Below are 22,205 nucleotides of genomic sequence, written 5' to 3'. Positions count from 1 at the left end.
AAATAAATAAATCGCATAACAAAGGTTAGGAAGAATGTGCACTTTCCAGAGAAAAATTCTCAAAAGTGGGATTACCGGGTTAAAGGGCATGCCTCTTTTTATCTTAATAGATATTTTTCCAAAAGGTTTTAGTGATTTACACTCCTATGTGTAATGTACAGGATTGTTCATTTTCCTTTAACCTCAAAAAAAAAAAAACCCACAGGATACTACTGATCTTTTTATCACTTATCTTTCTGCAGGATGACAAATGGCTTTTATTTTCATTTGAATGTGGTTGAATTCCTAACTAATAAAACTGAGCATTTTTTCTCTCACATTTTGTTGGTAATCTGTACTTCTAAGGCTAAGGTTTAAACACTTTTATCATTTTTCTACATCATTCTATTGGGTTATTTGTTCTTTTCTTATTAATTGGGGTTGTTTATATGTTAGGCTTATTATCCTTTTTTCATGTGTTACAAATATTTTTTCCAATCCAGTGCTTATATTTTGATTTGATTTATGGTACATGTTATCTAAGAAATTTTTGATTATTTCTCATGTCAAATGGGTCTAAATTTCTCCCTGCAGTTTCTAGGTTTCCATCTTGGTTAAGAAAGTATCTCCTCCCAAATATTATGCAAATGTTTTCTTATATTTCCTACTAATTTTATTCACATCTTGAATTTTTTATCATTCTATAGAGATCTAATTTGTCTACTTTTAGATGAATAGACAATTATGCTGTCCCTGTTTATTAAATGATTCTTCCTTTTTCTATTGGATTTAAATACTTCTTTTGTAAATATTGGCTCTGTTTGTTCTCAGGTATGTTTTCTGACTCTGTATTCTGATCTGCTCTCCTGTTGTCATGCTCTGGGCCAGTGCCACATACCATTGAGTCCAGTAGCCATAGAGTTAGTTTCAGTATTTAGTGAGGCAAATTCCTCTCACTACTTTTTTTTTTCCCAAAATTATTTTTGCTGTTCTCAGACATTTGTTCTTCAGAAATTTTTTGACCAGTTAGGCTCCATGTTAAGCCTTCTGGCTGTCATGACTGAAGAAAGGGAATTGCAGAATTCTGACCTTGAGTATTTTTTTTCCCAAAATTATTTTTGCTGTTCTCAGACATTTGTTCTTCAGAAATTTTTTTACCAGTTATAAGAAGTTGTCCTTTAGTCTATGTCATGATGATTATTTCATGTGCAGATGTACCACTGTTTACCTACAAATCAGAGACAGCAATAACTTCAAGATATTCTTTTGGCAAATATTTACTCGGCACCTTCTTAGTACAAGGCATCATTTCTTCTAGCTTTCTTCCTGACGAAGCACTTAGAATCTGGCCTTCTGAAGTGACAGGTGCTGTTGTCAATGCTTTATATGTACTGTAGTAGCTCATCTGAGCCTTACAACAGCCCAGGGGCATTTTATTATCCTTGCTGTGCAGATGAGGAAATAAGGTCCCAGGCAGTGACAGTGTGGGACCAGAGGGAGAGAGGATTTCTTGTAGCCAAGCGTGCCAGGGAATGCTTTGTGAACAATCTGGTAGAAGAAAGCAAGGCCGTGTATAACAAAGAGCAGGTCAGCTTAGCAGGTAAAGACAAGAGGTGGAACAGCAGCAGAAAAGAGAGTAGTAGAAAATGAGTTGAGAAAATGTGCTGGAGTCAGATCATGAATGGCCTTAGATAGGGTGACCAGATAAAATACAAGAAGCCGAGTTAAGTTAGAAGTTTTCAGGTAAACAACAAAAAACGTTTAGCTTAAGCATAATTTGGACATATGTCATGGAACACACTTATACTAAAAAAAATTTCTCGTTTACCTTAAATTCAAATTGAATTAGGTGTCCTGTGTTTTTATTTGCCAACTTTGACAATCTTAGCCTCGATTATCAAGCTAAGAGGATAAAAACTAATGAGCATAAAAACTAATATGAAATCCTATAATGCTATTTTAACATATGAAAAACTGAAATTTGTAACATCATCCCAAGGTTTGCCGACTCCTATAAAGGGCCTGGCAGTAAATATTTTCAGTTGTGCCTTCCATGAAGTCTCCGATGCAACTCAGATGTGCCATTGCCGGGCCAACGCAGCCGTGGACAATACACAAACGGGCGCGGCTCTGTTCCATTAAAATTTGAATTTCATGTATTTGTCACGTGTACAAAATATTATTCTCCTTTACCTTGTTTTCAACCACTAAAGGTACGAAACCATTCTGAACTCACAGGCCATCTGACAACAGTCAGGAGGCCAGACCTGGCCTGTGGAGTATGGTTTACCCACCCTTGGCTCCCATGATTCTGGAGTGTAGTAAAGAGAATCTGAAAGCTACGAGTTCTTACACCTTTTCCCCAGGAACTCTTACAATAAGTAGAATGTCCTATATTTGATTTTAAAATCCATTTTAATCTAGAAGAGTAACATTGGCATTTAATTTACCTAAAAGGAATGTAACTCATTTTTATTGCACACATTTGGCAGGGGCCGTAGAATGGGATGACCGGGAGCAGGAACGCGTCAAAAAGAAATCTGATGGACCAGGTAACAAAATACAGACAAATAAGAGCCATGGGAACTTTGAAAATGATGCCTGCCCAGATGGTACATAATGAAAGCCTGCCTGAAAAATAATGAATCAAAATACGGACTACGATTCAATGTCAGGGTCCCTTCGAATCTCATCTCTACTGAAATTGCAAAGTGGCTCCTAAAAGCAGGTCTGCCCTTTATGTTGGATGAAATGTTGGATTAGTATTGGTTTATAGATTCCTTTATTCAAGTACCTGTGAAAGAGGGTTTTAGGGAGCGAATTCTAATGTCCAATGGAAGCCCTCAGAATGAAAGCATGAAAAAATTGGCAATTAATTTTAAAGAACACAGAAAGAAGGAGTTAAATGGGAGGTAAGTAGAATTGGGGAAATGAGAGGTACCCTAGAATGTCGGGGCCAACCTCCTCATTTTAGGAAGGGGAAACCAAGTCACAGTGAGTTTGTGACTTGCTCAGGATTCCACAGCTGCTAAGTGACAGAGCCAGAAATGGAACATTTGTCTTTACCTCCTGGCCCAGTCATGGTGCTATTTTGGCTTCTTATAGTATGTGATTTGGAGAAAGGTTTCTCCATACAAGAAGAAAAAATAAGGCAAAACAAAAGCCTCCCTGTGAACTGAACTCAGTGCCTCTGTAACTCTATAAACATGCCATTTTCCTCCATCTCCTGCTTTGGAATTCCTGGGCACGGGTGTCTTTCGACTCCACTCCGGAAGCAAATGCTCCCAAGAATGCCATCTGCTGGCACGAAATAAGACTTACTGAAGGCGGTCTACTGCCCTCTGTAGCACCGCTGCTCAAACCAGACTTCCATTTCCAGATAAGTAGACACACATATATGTGGAGCTGTATATGCTACTATTGCTGCAAAGCTTCAAACAATAACAGTAGCCGACACTTCAGATCACACGTCTTGTTTGCCATGCACTTTTCCAAGAGTGTTAGGCATATTAACTTGTTTAACCCCCTTAAAAACCCTCTTTCCCATTTATCAGGTAGGGGAACTGAGACAGAGAGAGATTAACTTTCCCAAGTCTGTACACCCACCAAGAGTTGGGATTTGAACCCAAGGAGTCTGAATCCAGAGTCTGTGCTCTTAACCACTATTCCCTACTACTCCTGTGGTTGTATAAATAAAGTCAAAATTCAAATCCTAATTTTCCATATTAGTTTGTGATCATCCAAGTTAATAAAGTGCATGCTATTCATGTCCCCAATGCAGCAATTGCAGCTTCACCATCACTCTACCATAGCAAACCTATGAAATAATGATGTTTTATCGTTACCACTTCTGAGAAAATAATTGTGAATATGAGAAAAAATAAGTTGTCAAAAATATAAGGAGCTGCTGAAGTGTATTAATGGGTATAACGCCAAGTCCTTCAGCCTCCAGGGTTTAAGCTTCCCCCTTATGTCTACACAAAACAGCTAGAGGTTCTATCCAAACTAGTTGGATAAATATATACCTTGCTCAAGATTTTTATGAAGGGAGCAGGGATGGAGAGAGAGGTTTAGGTGATCATGGCATCTCTTGCTCAGAGCTGCTCTTCTGTGGAGTTGACAGCACCTCACTTCATGCATCTTCAAGCAGTAGCTGTTCTCTTCTTGTGCTTCTTTGCTCAACCAAGGATATTCTCCTTTCCTTACTTCCCAAACACACGTCATGTTAAGACTGTTAGGAGTGACACAGTTCTACAGAGGTCCAGGGGCTGTCAGGGATAATGACAGCATAGGCAGGAAACACCTTCACGCAGAATATCAGACATCACTGTTCTGGCCTCCGCTATTCCTAGGGGCCTGGCTGGCCACCAGGCAGCTCGAGGCCCCTCTCACCAGACCATTCTCCCATCTCCTTTTCTAGATTACCCACTTCTGCACCCCCCCTCCCAGGCACCAGCTAATCTTCAGGATTCCTGATACTTTATTAGGTAGAGCCATTTAATTCTTCTTTGTCTCTACCAGGCCCATCTGGACTCCTTAGCTAAACTTCACTCTGATGCTTTTCCTTTTGAAAACAAATTCGCTGGCATGATAGTGCACTTGTAGTCTCAGCTACTCCAGAGGCTGAGGCAGGAGGATCACTTGAGCCCAGGAGTTCAAGGCTGCAGTGAGCTACAACCACACCACTGCACTCCAGCCTGGGCAACAGTGTGAGACCCTGTCTTTTAAAAAAAAAAAAAAAAAAGCAAACCTTCACCTGAAAGAAGTTCTGCCTTCCTCCTAGGCCACCCAGTTCAAAAATAATTTTTTTTTCCATTACAAAGCCAAACTCTGATTCACACTGCGGTCTGTAAAATGGAGAGAGAGAGGATTAGTGGAGAGCAAGAATGAGTCCTTCAGAAGTCACATCTGATTACCTTAGATTAGGGGTCAGCAAACTACAGCCCGTGGGCCAAGTCTGACCTGCCACCTGTTTTTATATGACTTGTTAGCTAAGGGTGACTTTTTTTTAATGATTGAAAAAAATCAAAAGAAGAGGAGTATTTCATGACATATGAAAATTATGAAATTCAAATTTCAGTGTCCATAAATAAAGTTTTATTGGAAATCCAGCCATGACCATCATAGACAATTCATTCATTGTCTGTGGCAGCTTTCACACGCCAACGGCAGAGTTGAGTAATTACCACGGAGACGGTGTGGCCTGCGGGGCCAAGAATGTTGACTGTCGGCCTGTGCAGAAAAGGTCTGTCGGCCCCTGCACAACATCCCGAAGGCTTATGCCACCAGTTGTTCCCTTTCTACGTGCTATATTAATGATTTTAAACTATAGCAATGCTAAACTGTAATCATTAATCAAAAATTTATTAAGATTTCACTATGACATTTGAATCTGGTTTTCTTTTTTCTTTTTCTTTTTTTGAGGTGGGGGAAGGGTAGAGAATATGAATTGTCTTTCATGTTGGTATTGGTGGATTTTTTTAATAAACAGTAAGGCGATTTTTAAGTCATTATCATGTTCACTAAGTATTCACTTTATTGCAGTGTTTGAAATAGTTAATAAAATTAAATTTTTTAAATGATAGGTAAAAAAAAACTTCACATTGATTTAAATTTGGTGTCATGTCTTGAAGTGTTCCTTGTATACCAGCTGAGAAACCATTGGCTCACACAAATGTGTGGGACAGTTACTATGGTATCTTCCCTTTTATTTTGATTCTTTTTTTAATTGCATATATTTAAGGTATACAATATGCTGTTTCGATATATATACACATAGTGAAATGACTAATACACTAAAGCAATTAACCTGTCCATCACCTTCCCTAGTTACCTTTGTGTATGTGTGGTTAGAGCAAAGTCTACTCTCCCAGCAAATTTCCAGTATATCATACTGTGTTATAGCTGCAGTCCTCATGCTGCATGTTAGATTTCTAGACTTATTTATCCCACATAACTGCAAGTTTGTACCTTGGACCTAAAGTTCTCCCCCATTTCTTTCCCCTCTGCCCTCACCCCCAGCCCTGATAACCACCATTCTACTCTCTGCTTCTATGAGTTTGACTATTTCAGAGACCATATGTAAGGGAGACCATGCAGTGTTTGTCTCTGTGCCTGGTTTATTCATTTAACATAATATTCTCTGTGTTCCTCATGTTGCAATGACAGGATTTCCTTTTTTTCAAGGCTAAATAGTATTTCAGAAAGTGAGGGCACAGCTGTGGAAAGTCCTCAACCCTTTCTCAGTGATTGGGAGCTCATGTTTAAATCTCGAAGGGTGCTGGAGAGAAGTGTGTGCTGCACTGGGTCCACACTGTGTACGTAATGGTGACCAGAGGTGAGCTCCACGCCACACCTCCCCCAGGTTCCCTGAGTCACAGCCACAGTGAAGGAAGGGAACCCAAATCCTTCAGGAACTTCAGGGTTTGTGCTGACTGGGTAGGAGCGATCCCCAGAATGCTGTAGTTGGGACAGCTCAGTATAACAGGTGTGATGAAGACAGTTCACTGGTATAGCGAGACAGACTCAGTCTGTGCGTTGAGTTCTTAACAAAATAGGTTTAAGGTGATTTAGTTGAAATGCAAATGCAATGGGAAGCATCAAAGTCTTACTGAATCAACAGAATTGTTTCCAACAATTCTTACTTTAGAAAAAAAGAAACCAGCAGAAAGTTATTAAAGGATCTAGTTGGCTAAATATCGACTGTTTCTATCCCTGTGTCAATAACACACATACCTCTGAATGCAATCTCTGCTTTTAGTCAAACTTATTACAGCTGGCACCTGAACAACATGCGGGGTTAGGGGCGCTGACCCCCACCCTCACACACAACTGAAAATCCACGTATAACTTTTGACTCCCCAAAATCTTAACTACAAGCCTACTATTGACTGGAAGCCTTACTGATAACATAAACAGTCAATCAACATCAACATATATTGTGTACATTATATGTATTATATACTGCATTCTCATAATAAAGCTGGAGAAAAGAAACCGTTATCAAGAAAATCATGAGGAAGAAAGAATGTATTTACTATTCACTGAGGGGAAGTGGATCATCATAAAGGTCTGTCCTTGTCATCTTCATGCTCAATAGGCGGAAGAGGAAGAGGAGGGCTGGTCTTGCTGTCTCGGGGGTGGCAGAGGCGGAAGAGATGGAGGAGGTGGAGGGAGGCAGGAGACGCAGGCACACCCAGGGTAACTTTTATTGAAAAAAAGCCGCATGTAAGTGGAGCCACATTGCTCAAACCTGTGTTGTTCAAGGGTCAACTGTATATGGACCCTTTCTGATTTATATTTTGGCCAAAGGTTACAAATTCTCTCCTGGTTTGGTCTGGGTTCTGCCCCCGCCAGTGTGCACAGCCCCGCAGAGAACTTCCTCCATGGATTGCTGAGTCAGGCACCCCACTCCTCAGTAGGTACACAGGGCAAATGCCAGGCCTGGCTTTGGTAAAACCTCACTGCACTACACGACGGCAGAATTAACGGCATTTTGTTCCTTTGAAATCTTGTTGCTTTTCTTCCTCCTAGATAATATCATCAAGAGGATATTTAATATTTTGAAATTTACCTGGGTCCTTTTTCTGGCAACAGTGGACAGTTTCACCACTTGGCTTAACTCCATTTCAAGGGAGCATATTGATATCTCTACAGTTCTGAGAATTGAAAGATGCATGCTGACCAGAGAAATTAAGAAGGTAACACTGTCGGTGTAATTCTTTTTGCTTCTTCCCACATTAAAAAAAGACTTTAAGAATCGCTATCTAAAACTCCAAGTAGGATCAGACAAAATCCTTTCTTTCCAGGCAGTCATTGCATAACCCCTTTTGCTTTCTGTATATTTAAATCTATTCCATGCTCAGAATTAAAATAATGGAACACTATTACATTACACACGCACGCGTGGTCCTGGGATAATGGCCATTTTGTGCATTCTGTCCCCTTCCCTCACCAAAGTTGCAGGTATACAGACTTGGCACTGTCCTGTAAAGGATTATAGTTTCAGTTTGGAAGTTTGATCTGAAACCTCTCATAAGAAAAATTAGGATGTATGCAGAGCAGCAAAAGGTAGTCATATATGGTTTATGAAAGTATTTAAAAATAACAGCTCATTTCTGGAAAAGTCACCATGATTTAGCAAAATTATCTACATAGGAAGATATTTCTTATGTACTAATATTGGGAACCATTCATTTGATGAGTCGACATCAGTCTCCAACTTGACTAGCATGGTTTTAATGCCTCTTCCAGGTATGCGTGAGCGCAGACAGTTGTCTGTATTGAGAAATGCCAAGTGCCTCCGTAAGAACTGTGGCAATGTCTCCTTCTCCTCAGGGCAATGTTCCGACTCGGGAGAGCATCCACATGTACTATCAGAACCACATCATGAACCTTTCCAGAGAGTCAGGATTGGACACCATTGACGAGCGTCCTGGAGCTGCTTCAGGTGCACAGACAGCCCACAGGATGGATAGTTTAGATTCACATGACAGTATCTCCAGGTATTTCACTTTCTAAACAGTGGGTTTGCTTTTGACAAGGGTAAAGGAGGTGGACGTCATCAAATATGAGAAACGAATGTATGAGGTGAAAGTTATTCAGAAACTTGCCTGGGTCCCCACCCTCTCTGGGCTGTCTCCTTCTGTACAGCAAAGCCTAAGGAACGCTGTCCTCACCTAGCCCGAGCCAGATAAGAGCAGATATCAATGATAAACTGTTAGAAACACATATATGATTCATAGGCACAATATGGAGATTTCCAAGCTGGAGGCAAGTAAGAATGATCCCTTCTGATCCCAGAATTACTATTTGTGTCAAGGGTTGCACCTTTAGTGCCTTTTGAAATAGCTGATCCACAAAGTCTACCTCCTGTTGCTATCCTTGATCTTTTCTCTTCAGAACTGTTACTTTTTAAGGTTCATAATAAAAATTCCAGAAAGATTCTTTTAGCTTCCATCTTCTCTGAGTTTTATGATCCTATGCATTGTTTCACAGCAGGATTGGCAGGTGACGCAGTGCTAACATTGGTCATGCATTGAGCATTCGCCATGGGCCAGCACTAAGCACTGTACATGGGTTACCTCATCTTATCCTTTAAGAACCTATGAGATGCATGCTGTTATTAACCCTATATTGCAAAGACAAATTAGTTACAGAGAGGTTAAGAACATATCCAAAGTTGCGCAGCTAGGAAGTATATAAAAGCAGATCCAGGATCCTAAATCATGTGATTCAGCTCAGAACCCAAGCTCTCAACCACAGTGGAAGGCTGTCTCTCATTGCCTCTTCCCGCACCACGGGCCAATGTACTGCCTGTGCTACAAAAACCTGAGAATTCTTTGCATCATGGTGTTCTAGATAGCTGCTGTCAATTATACAGAGCTAACTTCTGAGTTAAAGCAGAAGTCCCTGTCTTAGGAGGAAAAATTACCTTGCCTAGGGTGATTAACTAGACTGAATGAATTATATCTGTAGCCATCTTCATAGGTAAAAAATTGTATCATAGAGAATATTCATGCATTTATTTTTTTCATTAAATATGTTGAAAAACACCTATTCTGTGCTAGGCCCCAGGCCCAATTTTGGGACAGATACGTAAAGAGTAGTTTCCTAAGTGGTCTGATTCTGGGAGGAATCTCTGAGATAAAGCGGTTGCCTCCTAAAGCACCTGCCATGGGGAAGATGGCAGAGATTGGCCGTCTCTGACTGCTGGTGTAGAAAGTCCCTGGTGGCTTTAGAGTCACACTTCATAGACTGAGCAAGGCACTAATGGCCTGGAGAACTATTTGTCCTTCACAAATATGGAATGTATTTCCAGATGAAATAGGGGAGGGAACTGAGGCCATTTTATCAATACCAAACCCAAAATAGACAACTGAAATTGAAATTGCAACCTGAGAGGGAGAGGTGGGGAAAAAATGTTTTACCTTGAAGGACTATTTAATTGTTGCTGAATTGCTGTATTTGAGCTTCTCTAATTGTGCCCATTCTTTCAGTACTCAATAATTATTATTGATTCAGATCCATATTTATTGATATGGAAAGATATTTTCAATATATATATAGTAAATATATACACATTAAGTAAAATCTCAAGTCTTAAAATAGTATCTATGCTAAAGCCTCATTCTATTTTTAAAAAATATATGTATTCATGCATATGTAAACTTAAATGTAGTATTCGTACAGATAAAACTGTGCATTGATACATTCCTTTCTATCTCCCCAAAATAGTACTGATTCTTTTAAAGTCCTTTGAGAGAAATAAGGAGATTATATTTTTCCTTTAATTTGACAATAATCTTTGCTTATTTATAAGTTTATTTATAAGTTCCAAAAACACAGATGTTTCAGCTATTACATATTTTTGCGAGAAGAAGAAACATTTAGGACAGAAACCTTTCATGATTTCAAAGTCAAACATTTATTTCCTAACTGAGATTCTGTTTAATATGTTTTTAATTCCTAGAATAAAATAATTGGTTATTAGAAAAATGTGTCATGGTAATAAAACTTCCTTTTTCAGTCTCTTTCTACCCAAGCACATGTACATTTCTCAATCATTAATTTCTGAAACCATTAGTAATATCAAAACTTACAAAGAGAAAATTTAATATCATATCCTTCAGTTGGTGAGTGTTAACAGAGCCTCATTGTATGTCTTCCTGAAAACATCCCATAATCTACATCTTGAAAGAGGAGCTTCTGTCTTTTCCTTTGACAGACAAAGGAAATAATGATGAATGTCATTATTTATTTTGTATTTTATTTTTATTTTTTGAAAACCATAAGAATTGTCCTATTTAGAACCTGCTAACCTTCATAAATTTGCTCTTGTTGCAACAGTTCTCTCCATATATATATATAGATCAATGTATTTAGACTGGATTGTTCTCTCTTTAATTCATTTTAGTGCTAAAACTTAAAACACATTTTTACCCCCTCTACCTAAGCCTCATGCATTCCAGCTTATCTCATGGTAGCTCTTTCCTCAATAACACATGGAGACTGCACGGGCAGGCGTGTAAAGGGATACAGGTGTGTGTGGCAGAGCAGTTGGGGGGTGAGATTTGTCAGAATATAGTGGGCGTGGAAGATGCCGACTAATGCTCTTCCTAGTTGCAGGACGAGTGCAGGTGAATTGGGAAATCTAAAAGTTCATTAATTCACTTTAGGAACCATTCATGACCAAACAACCATTTTTCAAAAACCAAGGGAATGGTCAGATGAAAAATATGCTGAGATTCTCTACACGTACATTTTCCAAATGATGTTTCCTTCTTTCATTTATGTATTTATTTTTGCATAACATTTATAAATGTTCCATTACCATCAACTTTCGAGAGTGCCACTCTGCATATATCAAATATGGACTGAGTCTGACCCAAATTATGTTTTCATTTTTTCTGAATTCCAAAATAAAAGGATTCAGATAGCTCTGGTGAACTTTACTGAAAGTTATGTTCATATTCAACTGGAATTATTTCCTCCCACATAGTGAAAAATACAGTTATATACATATATAGTATATAGTTTGGCCATTGCACCTTTGCAGCTTTCTTCAAGAAAATATGTTGCCCCATCATTTGATTTTTAATATTTTTCCAATGCATTTATTTAAACCTCCCTCCCTTCTTGCCTTGTTGCATAACACAGATATTTTTTTTGTTACCTAGAATTCTAAACTTGGCAAGTGAAAGGGTAATAAATGGAGTAGCCTTTTTCCATTAATTTGTGATAACACAAACAGTGATTGGTAACATTTTTCAATGAACCTCTTTTGAAATTTCATAAAGCCATATATTCTCTCACAGGGGAAAAACACATAAATACAAAATTATTTCATAAAATCTCAAGGGTTTTATAGGTCTCCTGAATGTCATCCATGAGCCTGGCTTGAGACTAGAGGCTCCAGAACCAAACTCTGCAGCAACGGAATCAAAGAGAATATTTGAAAGTGAATTGAAAATAATGTTTTCATAAAATGAACATATATGAGTCCTCTATTAATGGCTTTTAACCATTAATGACTTGAATAGCAATTGAAAATATGTCCAATTAATAAATTAAATATTATAAACCACAATTAAGGAAGAAGAAGAAGATGAAAGACTGGTTAAAATAAAATCAAATAACTGCCCCAAAATTACAAATATAAAATCATACCCATGACCAAAAATTGTGAAGTAGGAGATATTTAAATTCAGTGACTGATTTTTAACAAAGACTGTCACAATATGCCACAAATTATAAAAATGTCAATCAATAAATACATTTACTAGTACAATAGAAAACAAGCACCTTTAAAATTAAGTTTTAATTGATTTTTTTACTTTGTTTTCCAACCTAAAGAAAGGGAAGCCATAGAAGGGTCCATTTTGTTGCCAGTAAATGAGTTTACATAAGTGTCCTTCTTGGCAGAGCCATACACCTGATTTCTCTACTTTGGAAACTTTTAAATCTCCAAGCAATAATTTGTCTACATTAGAGTCTCCAGGAAGCCATGCTGATTTCTGGGAAGGTAGTAACCTTCCCTAGAGGAGATTGCACTGTGGAAGCTAGTGCTCAGACACCTGTGTCACCTGGCCACCAGTTGCCACCTCCCAGCGAGGACATGCTCACCCAATATCCAGTTCCCTATAGGGCTCCTGCTCTGGTCTTCATGTCACAAATTTGACTTTTGGGCGTACAGTAGATTCCCAAAGATGTAGATGGGGTCTGGGTGAGAATCTAACAAATGAATTTGTATTCCCTTTGACTTACTGGAATAGTCACGATTTCCTCAAATCCACGTACAAAATGGCAAACTTATTTTTTAATGGTTTCTTTATGAAATCAGATGACATCTCTTTTCCCAGAAAATAAGTTAGCTTTAGTTTAAATTGCTGCAAGAAACATTAGTTACAGTCTGAAGAGCATTCCCAGATATGAAGGGGGTGGTTATCATTTGAAATATGTCACCTGAGAGGTTGTTGTGTTCTCCTGAGGGAGCTCAAAGTGTGGGGTCCACAGACAGGGGATGGCAGCAGTCCCCTTCCCATTCACTTTAAAACTGTCCTGAATTGGATGGCAAATTGGTCACCTCACAGAGAACCCAGTTGTGTGGGATCATGTATGTTCTGAAGGTGAGAAGAAGTAACAGCAGAACTCTACCCAGAAATTAACAAGACAAATAGGACTTTTGAATTAGAATCATCAGTTCCCATGAAGGAAATCTGAGCAGAGCTGCAGAAGCCTGTACAGTATCTTTCTGCCTGCAGACTCCCAAAAGGCTACAGGGTTGCATCTCTATAAATATGAAATGAAATACAGAAACTCAAAGTTCCCCCATCTTAGAAATATAAAATTGGGGCCCCAGAAAGGGGAATTGATTTATTTAATGCCCAACAGCTGGTTAACCTCAGCATGGGCACTGAAGCCCAGTCCTAGCTGTGCTTGTCCAATGAGTTTCTAGTTTATCTTGTCATCGTCTCCTCATTTTGTCCAGGACTTGATGACATTTAAAGGAGTTAGGGCATTTAATAAAAAACAAAACAAAACAAAACAAAAACCAACCTCTGTGTCCTTCTCAGAGAGTATTTGACTGCTCTCGTGCCCACCTCCCCCTGTCTTGGTCACGTACCTGTGACCTGCACAGCAGCACGGCCCCAGTGGAGCAGCCATGAGATTGTGCTCCAGCACCTGGGACCTGAAAAGCCTGTAACTGATTCCCTGCGTGGCTGACTCCAGTTCCCTCCTCCCAGACTCCCAAAGGTCGTTCCATCGTGAATGGCTTCCATGTCTGTCTCAGGACCCCCGCTAACAGCATGTGGCTCTGCAGGCCAGGCAGCCAGTAGGCTCTAAGTGAGCTCCCATGATGACCATGCTCAGCCCAACAAGGCCAGCCTGGACACCAGCCAGCCTGCACCTCCCAGGGCCTGTGCACCCGGGTCAGCCAGGACATTAGCACTCAAGCTGGGAGATAAATATTCCAGTTGTCTCCTGCAGAGGCTCTTTGGGTCATTTGTCCCTCTTTGGGAAGTTAAGCCGTGTCTGAACTGAAATCATGCCTGTGCTATACCTCTTCTTCCCACTAGTGTCCCCACCCAGCAGCAGCTGAGTCCTGGCCCTGCTGTGCTCCCTCCCCAGTCATTGCTCCATTGGGTACCAGCAGATGAGGACTTTAGCCAACAGGTTCTCTCCCTTGTGGCATCCACCAAGACCCAAAACATGATCCAGAAGAAAAATTAGGCAAAACAAAAAGTTAACAGACAAAATACCCCTGCCATTGCTAGAGTTCTTTTGTTTTTTTCTTTATAGCATTTTTATTTTGTTTTTGATGTTGGTTTATATCCAGTTGCATATCAAACCAGCATCTCTACTACATGCAAGGCATCTAGTTTGGCTTAACTGAGTATCACTGAATAGCACTCAGAAAATGAGGTGGAAAACTCAGTTTGCTGTGCTCATTCCTGAGTTTCCCTCTCTCATTTTGGAGACTGTGTTCAAAAAAAAAGATTGAAATCTTTTATATAAATTTTACATGAGCAGTTACTTCTGCTTAGGCAATTTGGTTAATAAACGCTCTCAATGAACTCAGGATTGCGAGCTCCAAATAAAGCATATCTTCTTTAATTAAAAAAAAAACTCTGTTACAAAGTTACAATTATATAAATTCTGCTTTGTGAGAGAAATATTGGGACTTGGGATAATTCTATTTCCCGGTCCCAGCCAGAGAGTGCCATTTTGTAATTTATCACTAGCCAATAAGTTTTTAAAAATCTAGTAGTCGTGTGTTTCCTTGTCCTGCCAAACAGGTCCTTCCCTGTCCTGGAGCCCCGCTGCGGCGGTCTTTGTTGGTGGTGTTGGTGTTGTGTGTGGTTTGCTGCATGGCGGTGTGTTAGTCAATTGATCCGTGTGTAACCTGATGTACCACTGGTGTTTTAACACTCTGTTTCTGTGACTGTTTGCGCTGCTAGCTGCTACACTGAAGCAACCATGCTGTTCTCAAGGCAGTCTACCCTTGATGATTTAGATGGACCCGAAACTGTTCCTAAAACAAGTGAGCGTGCTCGGCCTAGGCTCCGTAAAATGTTCAGCATGGATATGTCCTCCTCATCAGCTGACAGTGGCAGTTTAGCATCAAGGTGCTTAACTTGTGCATGCTTTGTTCCATAATTTTGTCACCATTTCCCCCTTTATGTCATTGCAAATATAAGTTCTTGTGATGTATGTTTTTATTTCCTTTTTATTTTAACAATCTGCATGACTAACAAAAGCATAACCACCACCCTTTCTGAGACATAATTGTTCTCAACACAGCATATTAAACTAACCACTCTTTAGCTTTTGTCAGTTAGGAGTTTCTTAAAAATCCTTGTTATAAACAATTGTCCTTCATTTTAAAGTATTTTATACTTTCCATTTTTAAAGACATAATTATTTCCTCCATAACTTAGAGCTTATGTGGGCAGTCCTCAAAGGGAGAAATCTCTCAGGAAAGGTAGAAAACTTTTTCTCAGGATTTCATCCAAAGATACATGCAGTAGGAAAAAATCTAAAATTACGCCATATGTGGTCATTTTTAGTTGATACAGAATAAACCTGTCCACATAATGTGTACATAATTGACATAAAGTCAGAATATATTATACCATAGGTTTTTGAAAAGAATACTATTATGCAAAAGAATGTATCATCTTTGTAGCTTATAACTAGTTTTGTTTGGAAAAATTACTTTGGTTTAAGTTCTGTCATTAAGTCCTACCCTAAAGCAGTAATCATTTAGAAATGAAATTATTTGCGTATGATCCAAAACTGTTTCTTTGACTTGCCTTAGAGTGGTCAGTAGGCACATAGAAGCATCAACTACTGTTGTGCTTATGAAAATGGCCCAAACCAGAGCGAGTTTTGATTACTCATAGTGGCAAATCAGAGGGGTGCTACCTTCTTTTTGCTGGCAGCTGTATATCTTCACACAGCGCCGCGGTACACTGGAGCCTGGCAATGATGAGAAGGCCTTGGCGATTTGGCCCTGGCTGGCTCATGCTTGCTGTGCCAGTCCTCTCCGTTGAGTCCTGAGGGTACCCTCAGCCCCTGGGGGCCAGATGAGATCCCAGACAATAGGGAGTGTGCTTCTGATTGTTACAGTCATACTGGAAGTCAGACCTGGTATGAGGTGGGCTACAGTGATCTGAAAATCCCTGGGTGGTGGCCCAATTGCATGACCTTCCAAGGAGGCTGTATCTAACTGAGGTAAGTCTTAGCGAAAATCTGGTTTGGCCTGGCATTCCACGATGTACACCGTTAGGACCAAAGCCCCAGGAATATTTACCCCTGAGCGGGTATCAAGGACTCGTGCAAATCTGGTTCTTCAGTCACAAGAAGCCATGAAGTGCTCTGCGAAGGCTCATTCATTCATTCACATGCCTCCACTGGTATCTATGACAAGAAAAGTGGGTGCATTCTGTGTATTTGAGAATCTCAGTGATTATGGAACCCAGATGCTCACATATGCCATTCAGATAATAGTACATGATTCAGAACCTAACAAATTGAACTCTTACATTGACCAGATTCCAAATCCCCAGGTAATTTTGCCCCCTTCCCTCTGGTGGCTGGATGTGTCTAGGCTGGACAATAACAAAAGTCAGGCCACAAATGTCACTGGTGTGGCTGTGCTGTTTTCATGTCCAGCCTTTCTGCGCGAATCTAATGGGGAAAGTTAGAAGATAAAGGAATAAAAGGAAGAGAGGAAAGGCACACAAGAAAAGAACAGGATGCAAAAGTAGGGAGTGACGGTAAGACTAGAGAAGCTTCTGGAAAAGGAACATTAGAAGAGGAACTGGTACAAGAAAATAAGTGAAGTTGTTGGGAGCCCTAGAGAAGAGGGGTGCACCCTGGCGTGGAACAGTAGCTGAAAGAGAGAAGGGCCCAGGCGAGCTCACGCCGGGGAGGAGACAGAGGCTGGTTCATTCCCAGGGGAAGGGGAAGGCTCAGTGGGCAGTGGCTGGGAGCGGGGGCCATGGTGGGGACTCAGTCAGATGTGATGCACACCAATGAGAAAAAGGCAAAGGATGGAAAAACAAATGTTAGAGAAGGGTGACGTTTTTTGTCAAGCAGGCAGTTGTTTATTTTGCCAATATTCAATCAAAAAAGTCATCCCCTTATGGATCTGGGTGGGTCCATCGCATAGGAAGGAAAGTAGAGTACATCTTGGTCAAACCTACAGATGTGCTCTTCGTTAAAGTAGATAGAGCGGCAGGTATGCCATGCTAAGTGTGTGTTGGTTTAGAAATAAACACTGGGACCCACGGCTGTGAATCTTGGTACTACTTTAAAAATCTCTGTGCACAGGCGGGTTGTGCTCCTTGAGAGCTGCCGACCTGCTCTGGTTCTAAACTGAGCGCACGTGTGCACCGTCAACGTTTGCATGGGAGAGGCTGCTGTTTGTCAATATCTGGAAGGGACAGAACAAATGGAATGCAGAAAAAATGGGGTATTTCATTTGCTCTTGTGCCTTGATATTTTTACTTGGGAATTGTGATGGGGTCTCCTGAGAATCTGGACAGGGTCCCAGGCTTGTGGATGCTGAGACGCGGGCTCCGTGCCCTCCCTTTCTCCTGACAGCGAGCCCACTCAGTGCACCATGCTGTACTCGCGCCAGGGGACCACTGAGACCATCGAGGAAGTTGAGGCTGAGCAGGAGGAGGAGGCGAGGGGCACAGCTCCTGAGCCCGGGGAGGCCACCGAGTATGAGGCCGAGTACCAGGCCGAGTACGAGGCGGGAGCCCTGGGCGCGGAGGAGGCAGGCGTGACCCCCGAGGAGGAGTTGGCGCAGTTCTCCACGGTGGATGGGGACGTGGAGGTGCCACCCTCCTACAGCAAGGCTGTCAGCTTCGAGCACCTGTCCTTCGGCTCACAGGACGACTCCACAGGCAAGAACCACATGGTGGTCAGCCCGGACGACAGCCGCACCGACAAGCTGGAGTCGAGCATCTTACCTCCTCTGACGCACGAGCTGACAGCCAGTGAACTGCTGCTGAACAAGTAAGAGTCTGGCAGGGGCCCCCCTACGCCTTACCCAGAGATCACCACTTACATGCACACTCTAGTTTTATATGACAAAAATTCATGTATTTTTTGAATAAGTTCACCTAGACATGTAGAGCAAACATGCAATTTCAGGACCTCTCTCACTCAAAGTACAAAACTAACTTCAGTCCTCCCATGACCGAATTATGGAACCAGCAGAAACTGCCAATAGACCCTTGTGTTGACATTGCTTCCCATAATAAAGTCTGATACTAGGTTGTCGCCAAAAGAAATAGAGGCACATGAGAAGTGGGGGTGCAGCAGGAAGGATCATGCTAAGTGAAAATCAGTCATTTGGAGAAATTAAAGACAAGTGTATGTTTGTTGTGCTGTTTATTTGAACAGAATGTTTCACGACGACGAGCTTGAAGAATCAGAGAAATTCTACACGGAACAGCCCCGGTTCTTGCTGCTCTTCTATGCCATGTACAACACTCTGGTGGCCCGCTCAGAGATGGTGTGCTACTTCGTGATCATCCTCAACCACATGGTCTCGGCCTCCATGATCACCCTCCTGCTCCCCATCCTCATCTTCCTCTGGGCCATGCTGTCTGTGCCCAGGCCCAGCCGCCGGTTCTGGATGATGGCCATTGTCTACACCGAGGTAGGCCTCGGACACAGTCTCCTCGCGGGTGGCTCCGGGCGTTGTGCAGGAGAAAGCGCACCTCAGCACCCCTGTGCCCTCGCTCCAGACGGGCCTGCCCTGGCCCCCGGACAATTTCTCATGGAACCTCAGTTCCATAGACGTTCTTAGATGTACAGAGGATTAGCACAGAAAGTTATCTAGTGCTCACAGTTTCATGTATCTTTCCACATTTCACACCTCACACCGGGTAGGTGCTAGTGTCATTCCCATTTCACACACAGGGAAACCTCCTCAGTGAGATTAAATAATTGACGCCCAGTTACCCACCCAACTGGCAAGTGGTAGGACGGCTCTGGAAGCCTGGCTGCCTGACCTGGAATGTTAACACTAAGACAAGAACAGTCTCATTCATGCAGAGCTGAGCCTCGTGCCCGGCACCACGGGGTGTCCAGGGCATGGCCCCTGAGTTCAGCGATACGGTAAAGCACTTTGACTGTGGTTTGATGCAGCATACGCACTTTCCATTTTCAAACCTAAACGTCAGTTTTCATACATCACGATACAAAATGCTACAAGCGCCTGCTTAAAATCTGAACAGCCCCAAGGGTGGCTCGGCAGCCCGTTTCCATCGTGAGTGAGGGGACACGTGCCGCTTGCCCGGGCGCACGCACCTGCTTTTCTGTGCTGCCCTGGTAAGCACAGAGAAGGTCACAAATTCCCATGAAAACCACAGTGGGAGTGAAACAAGCTCTGGGCTTCGTGCCCTGCGCTGGTTCTTTCCGTTCTTAGGTTTGCGAAGACGGCGATTTTCTTCCTTGACTCATGAGGAAAGGTTTTCACTTTCAACAGCGCTGTAATTGCTTCTTAAATGACACTGCTCCCGACAGGTGCACATTTAGAGCTTAGAAGTTTTGTAGGCTTATAAGTAATTTGACAATAAAATTAAAACAAAGTTATACAGTAAATCATATCGAAAGTATTCAAAGTATGGCTAGCATGTACCTTATTTCCATAATGAAAATAAAGGATACAAAGCCAAATATATATCTGCTACTTTAATTGGCCTGTCCAAAATAATTGTTCCTAAACATGACTTCGATTACATCACTCTGGGACACCAGTGACTGCTGGGTTTAGGGAATGGAAGCAGTCTGCCACACCTCTGTGTGCACCCGTCTGTCAGATCCCCTTTCTTACCTAGGGGTGAGGTAAAAGGGGGAACCGAGAATGTGGAAGAGGGAACAAGAGCTACTCGTAGTTTTCACCTCAAAAATAAAATGTTCCTGGTTAAGTTGGGCTCTCCACATTCTCTCACATTAAGGAGCGAAGTGAATGGGAAATTAAGTTGATGTTAACTCACTCTGTGATTCGTACTGTGTGCCAGAAGCTGAGAGCTATGCACGAGAATACAAAGATAGGCAGAAAAAAAATAGATGTTTCTGTTTTTCAGTCACTGACAGACTAATGTAGCACACAGATATGAGGGCGGAAAGTGAAAACTGTATACATCCAAGCCACATCATATGCTCCTAAAGATTACAAATTAAAGAAATAAAATGCAAAGATATAAATGTGTTTCTATTCAGGTTTGTCCTAATTCCCATATTTTAGTAGCTGAATAATTATACAAACACCTAATTAAATTAGCATAAATGTCAAGTCAGGGAAATGACCAGTCATGGCACCGCGAGGAATCGGGCCTTTCTAGATGTGCGGTTGAAGACACTTCCCACAGTAGGGCCGCTCGCGCTGCGAGCCAGCAGTCTGCGAGGAGGCTCACGTTGGTATTCCACATCATTGTGTGCATTCCTGCATCAAAACTGCGAAGCGGGTATTTTTTTCTTAATTTTTACATCACTGTTTCCCTTATACAGGTAAATCTATTCCTAAGAGGAGAAGTAATTTTTTTTTTTAATTTCTATCATCTGTGTGTAGGTGGCAATTGTAGTCAAGTATTTCTTCCAATTTGGATTCTTTCCCTGGAATAAGCACGTGGAATTGCACAAAGATAAACCTTACCACGCCCCAAATATCATAGGAGTGGAGAAGAAGGAAGGTTATGTTCTCTACGACCTCATTCAGCTCCTGGCTCTCTTCTTCCACCGGTCGATTTTGAAGGTAGTGCATGTTAACAGCTAACCAGCTGGCGCCGACGCCTGCAGCCCTGTCATGTTCCATGAGAGCCTGAACGGTGGGATTGCCCTTAGGGCCAGGGGCAAGTGGGTGGTATCTACTTTTATGGTCTTTTTTTTTTTTTTTTAAGAAAAAGGTTATATTCATTTAGTGGACATTTTTTTTCAACGCTTGTGATGCTCAATAATGGAACTTACAATAAATCTGGGAGAAGATTTCCCCATATTTCTATCCCAGGTTGAAAACATCATAATTAATCCACATTTGTGGATTATTGCTTGCTTGAATGGTGTGCAATATCTTAATGCCTGATGCACTAAATGCTACCCCTAGTTTAAGACAAAACATCAGAGAGTTACGATTTGGAGTGGACCCCATTGCCTCCTGTCTCCACCCCAGTTTCTGCCTAATTTCTTCTGGTAGATTTGCTTTTTGTTACGTAGTTTCTTGTGTGAAACCATTAGCTTTTGGTTAAGAGACCACATATTAAACGGTCTGGTGACGCCCAGAGCTGCGCTTCCTTAAAGCTCATTGCTGAGGAATCCATTCATTACACTGCTGTAGCGAGACCTTTACACAGGACGACCCCGCCTCAGATTCAGTAACCTGCTCCTTCTGAGCAACTTTGTGGTTTTTTTCTTCTCACACACTGAATTATAAACTAAGCCTGTAAGTATGCCATTCAGCTCAATACGATAGAAACGATTGCATAGCATGTGTTTTATGTATTGAAGTACTTATTGTCACAACCTTACTTTCCTTCTCTCATTTTAACCTTGTCTTCATTTATAAAATGTTTTAAATTTATTTTATCAGGTAGTATCTTTGCTGGTCGCTTTTTAGAACAGGGCTTGGCATAAGCTAATGTATACACATGCATATACATACATGCACACACAGGTATGTATCAGTGTGTTTAACTTCTGTCCCAGCTCAGTGAGCTATTTCAAACTAGGTTCCGTCTGCATATGTGCCGGTCAACATCCTCACCCCATCTTGCAAAGTGCCCCAGCCCCTAACCTTCCATCCTGGGGGGGCCTTTCCTGGATCACTGGGGCATGGCAGGTTTAGGAAAGGTGTGTTACCTAAGGAAACCAATTAGCCAAAATTGAATTTGCCTAAATTTTGCAAATTTCTGATGGATACATTAACTGTTTGAATTTATCCAATATACTGATTCTTGCTAAGAATATATTAATAAATGTGTTAATTTTTTTAGTTCTAGAAAATTAAATTTTTAAATTTCAGCATTTAACACATGATGTTATAATTTTGACCACTTCAGAATTCTTTTGCAATTTTTGCATCCTTTTGCAAGTGATATATTTAAAATTTTTTAGAAGCCTTTAGTCATTTTTATAATCTTTTCATCAATATTCAAATGGCTTAACAGCTGTAATTCTATATTTAAATCATACAGTAAACAAAATTT

General features: G+C 41.1%; 1 protein-coding gene across 1 annotated transcript in view; it reads left to right on the top strand.

Moving 5' to 3' along the window:
• The window catches only part of PIEZO2 (piezo-type mechanosensitive ion channel component 2), a 251,072-nt gene that overhangs the window by 185,165 nt on the left and 43,702 nt on the right, over positions 1 to 22,205 (top strand). Inside the window, exons 31-37 of the mRNA XM_012648377.1 lie at positions 2,472 to 2,531; positions 7,513 to 7,679; positions 8,317 to 8,483; positions 14,940 to 15,107; positions 17,590 to 18,009; positions 18,400 to 18,658; positions 20,576 to 20,758. Coding sequence (XP_012503831.1) covers positions 2,472 to 2,531; positions 7,513 to 7,679; positions 8,317 to 8,483; positions 14,940 to 15,107; positions 17,590 to 18,009; positions 18,400 to 18,658; positions 20,576 to 20,758 — 1,424 coding nt within the window. The remainder of the gene's footprint in view (positions 1 to 2,471; positions 2,532 to 7,512; positions 7,680 to 8,316; positions 8,484 to 14,939; positions 15,108 to 17,589; positions 18,010 to 18,399; positions 18,659 to 20,575; positions 20,759 to 22,205) is intronic.

The sequence above is a fragment of the Propithecus coquereli genome, unplaced genomic scaffold (genome assembly GCF_000956105.1).
Source record: "Propithecus coquereli isolate 6110/MARCELLA unplaced genomic scaffold, Pcoq_1.0 Scaffold283, whole genome shotgun sequence".
In the NCBI taxonomy this organism is placed as follows: Eukaryota; Metazoa; Chordata; class Mammalia; order Primates; family Indriidae; genus Propithecus; species Propithecus coquereli.
This window is presented reverse-complemented; position numbering and strand designations above follow the sequence as displayed.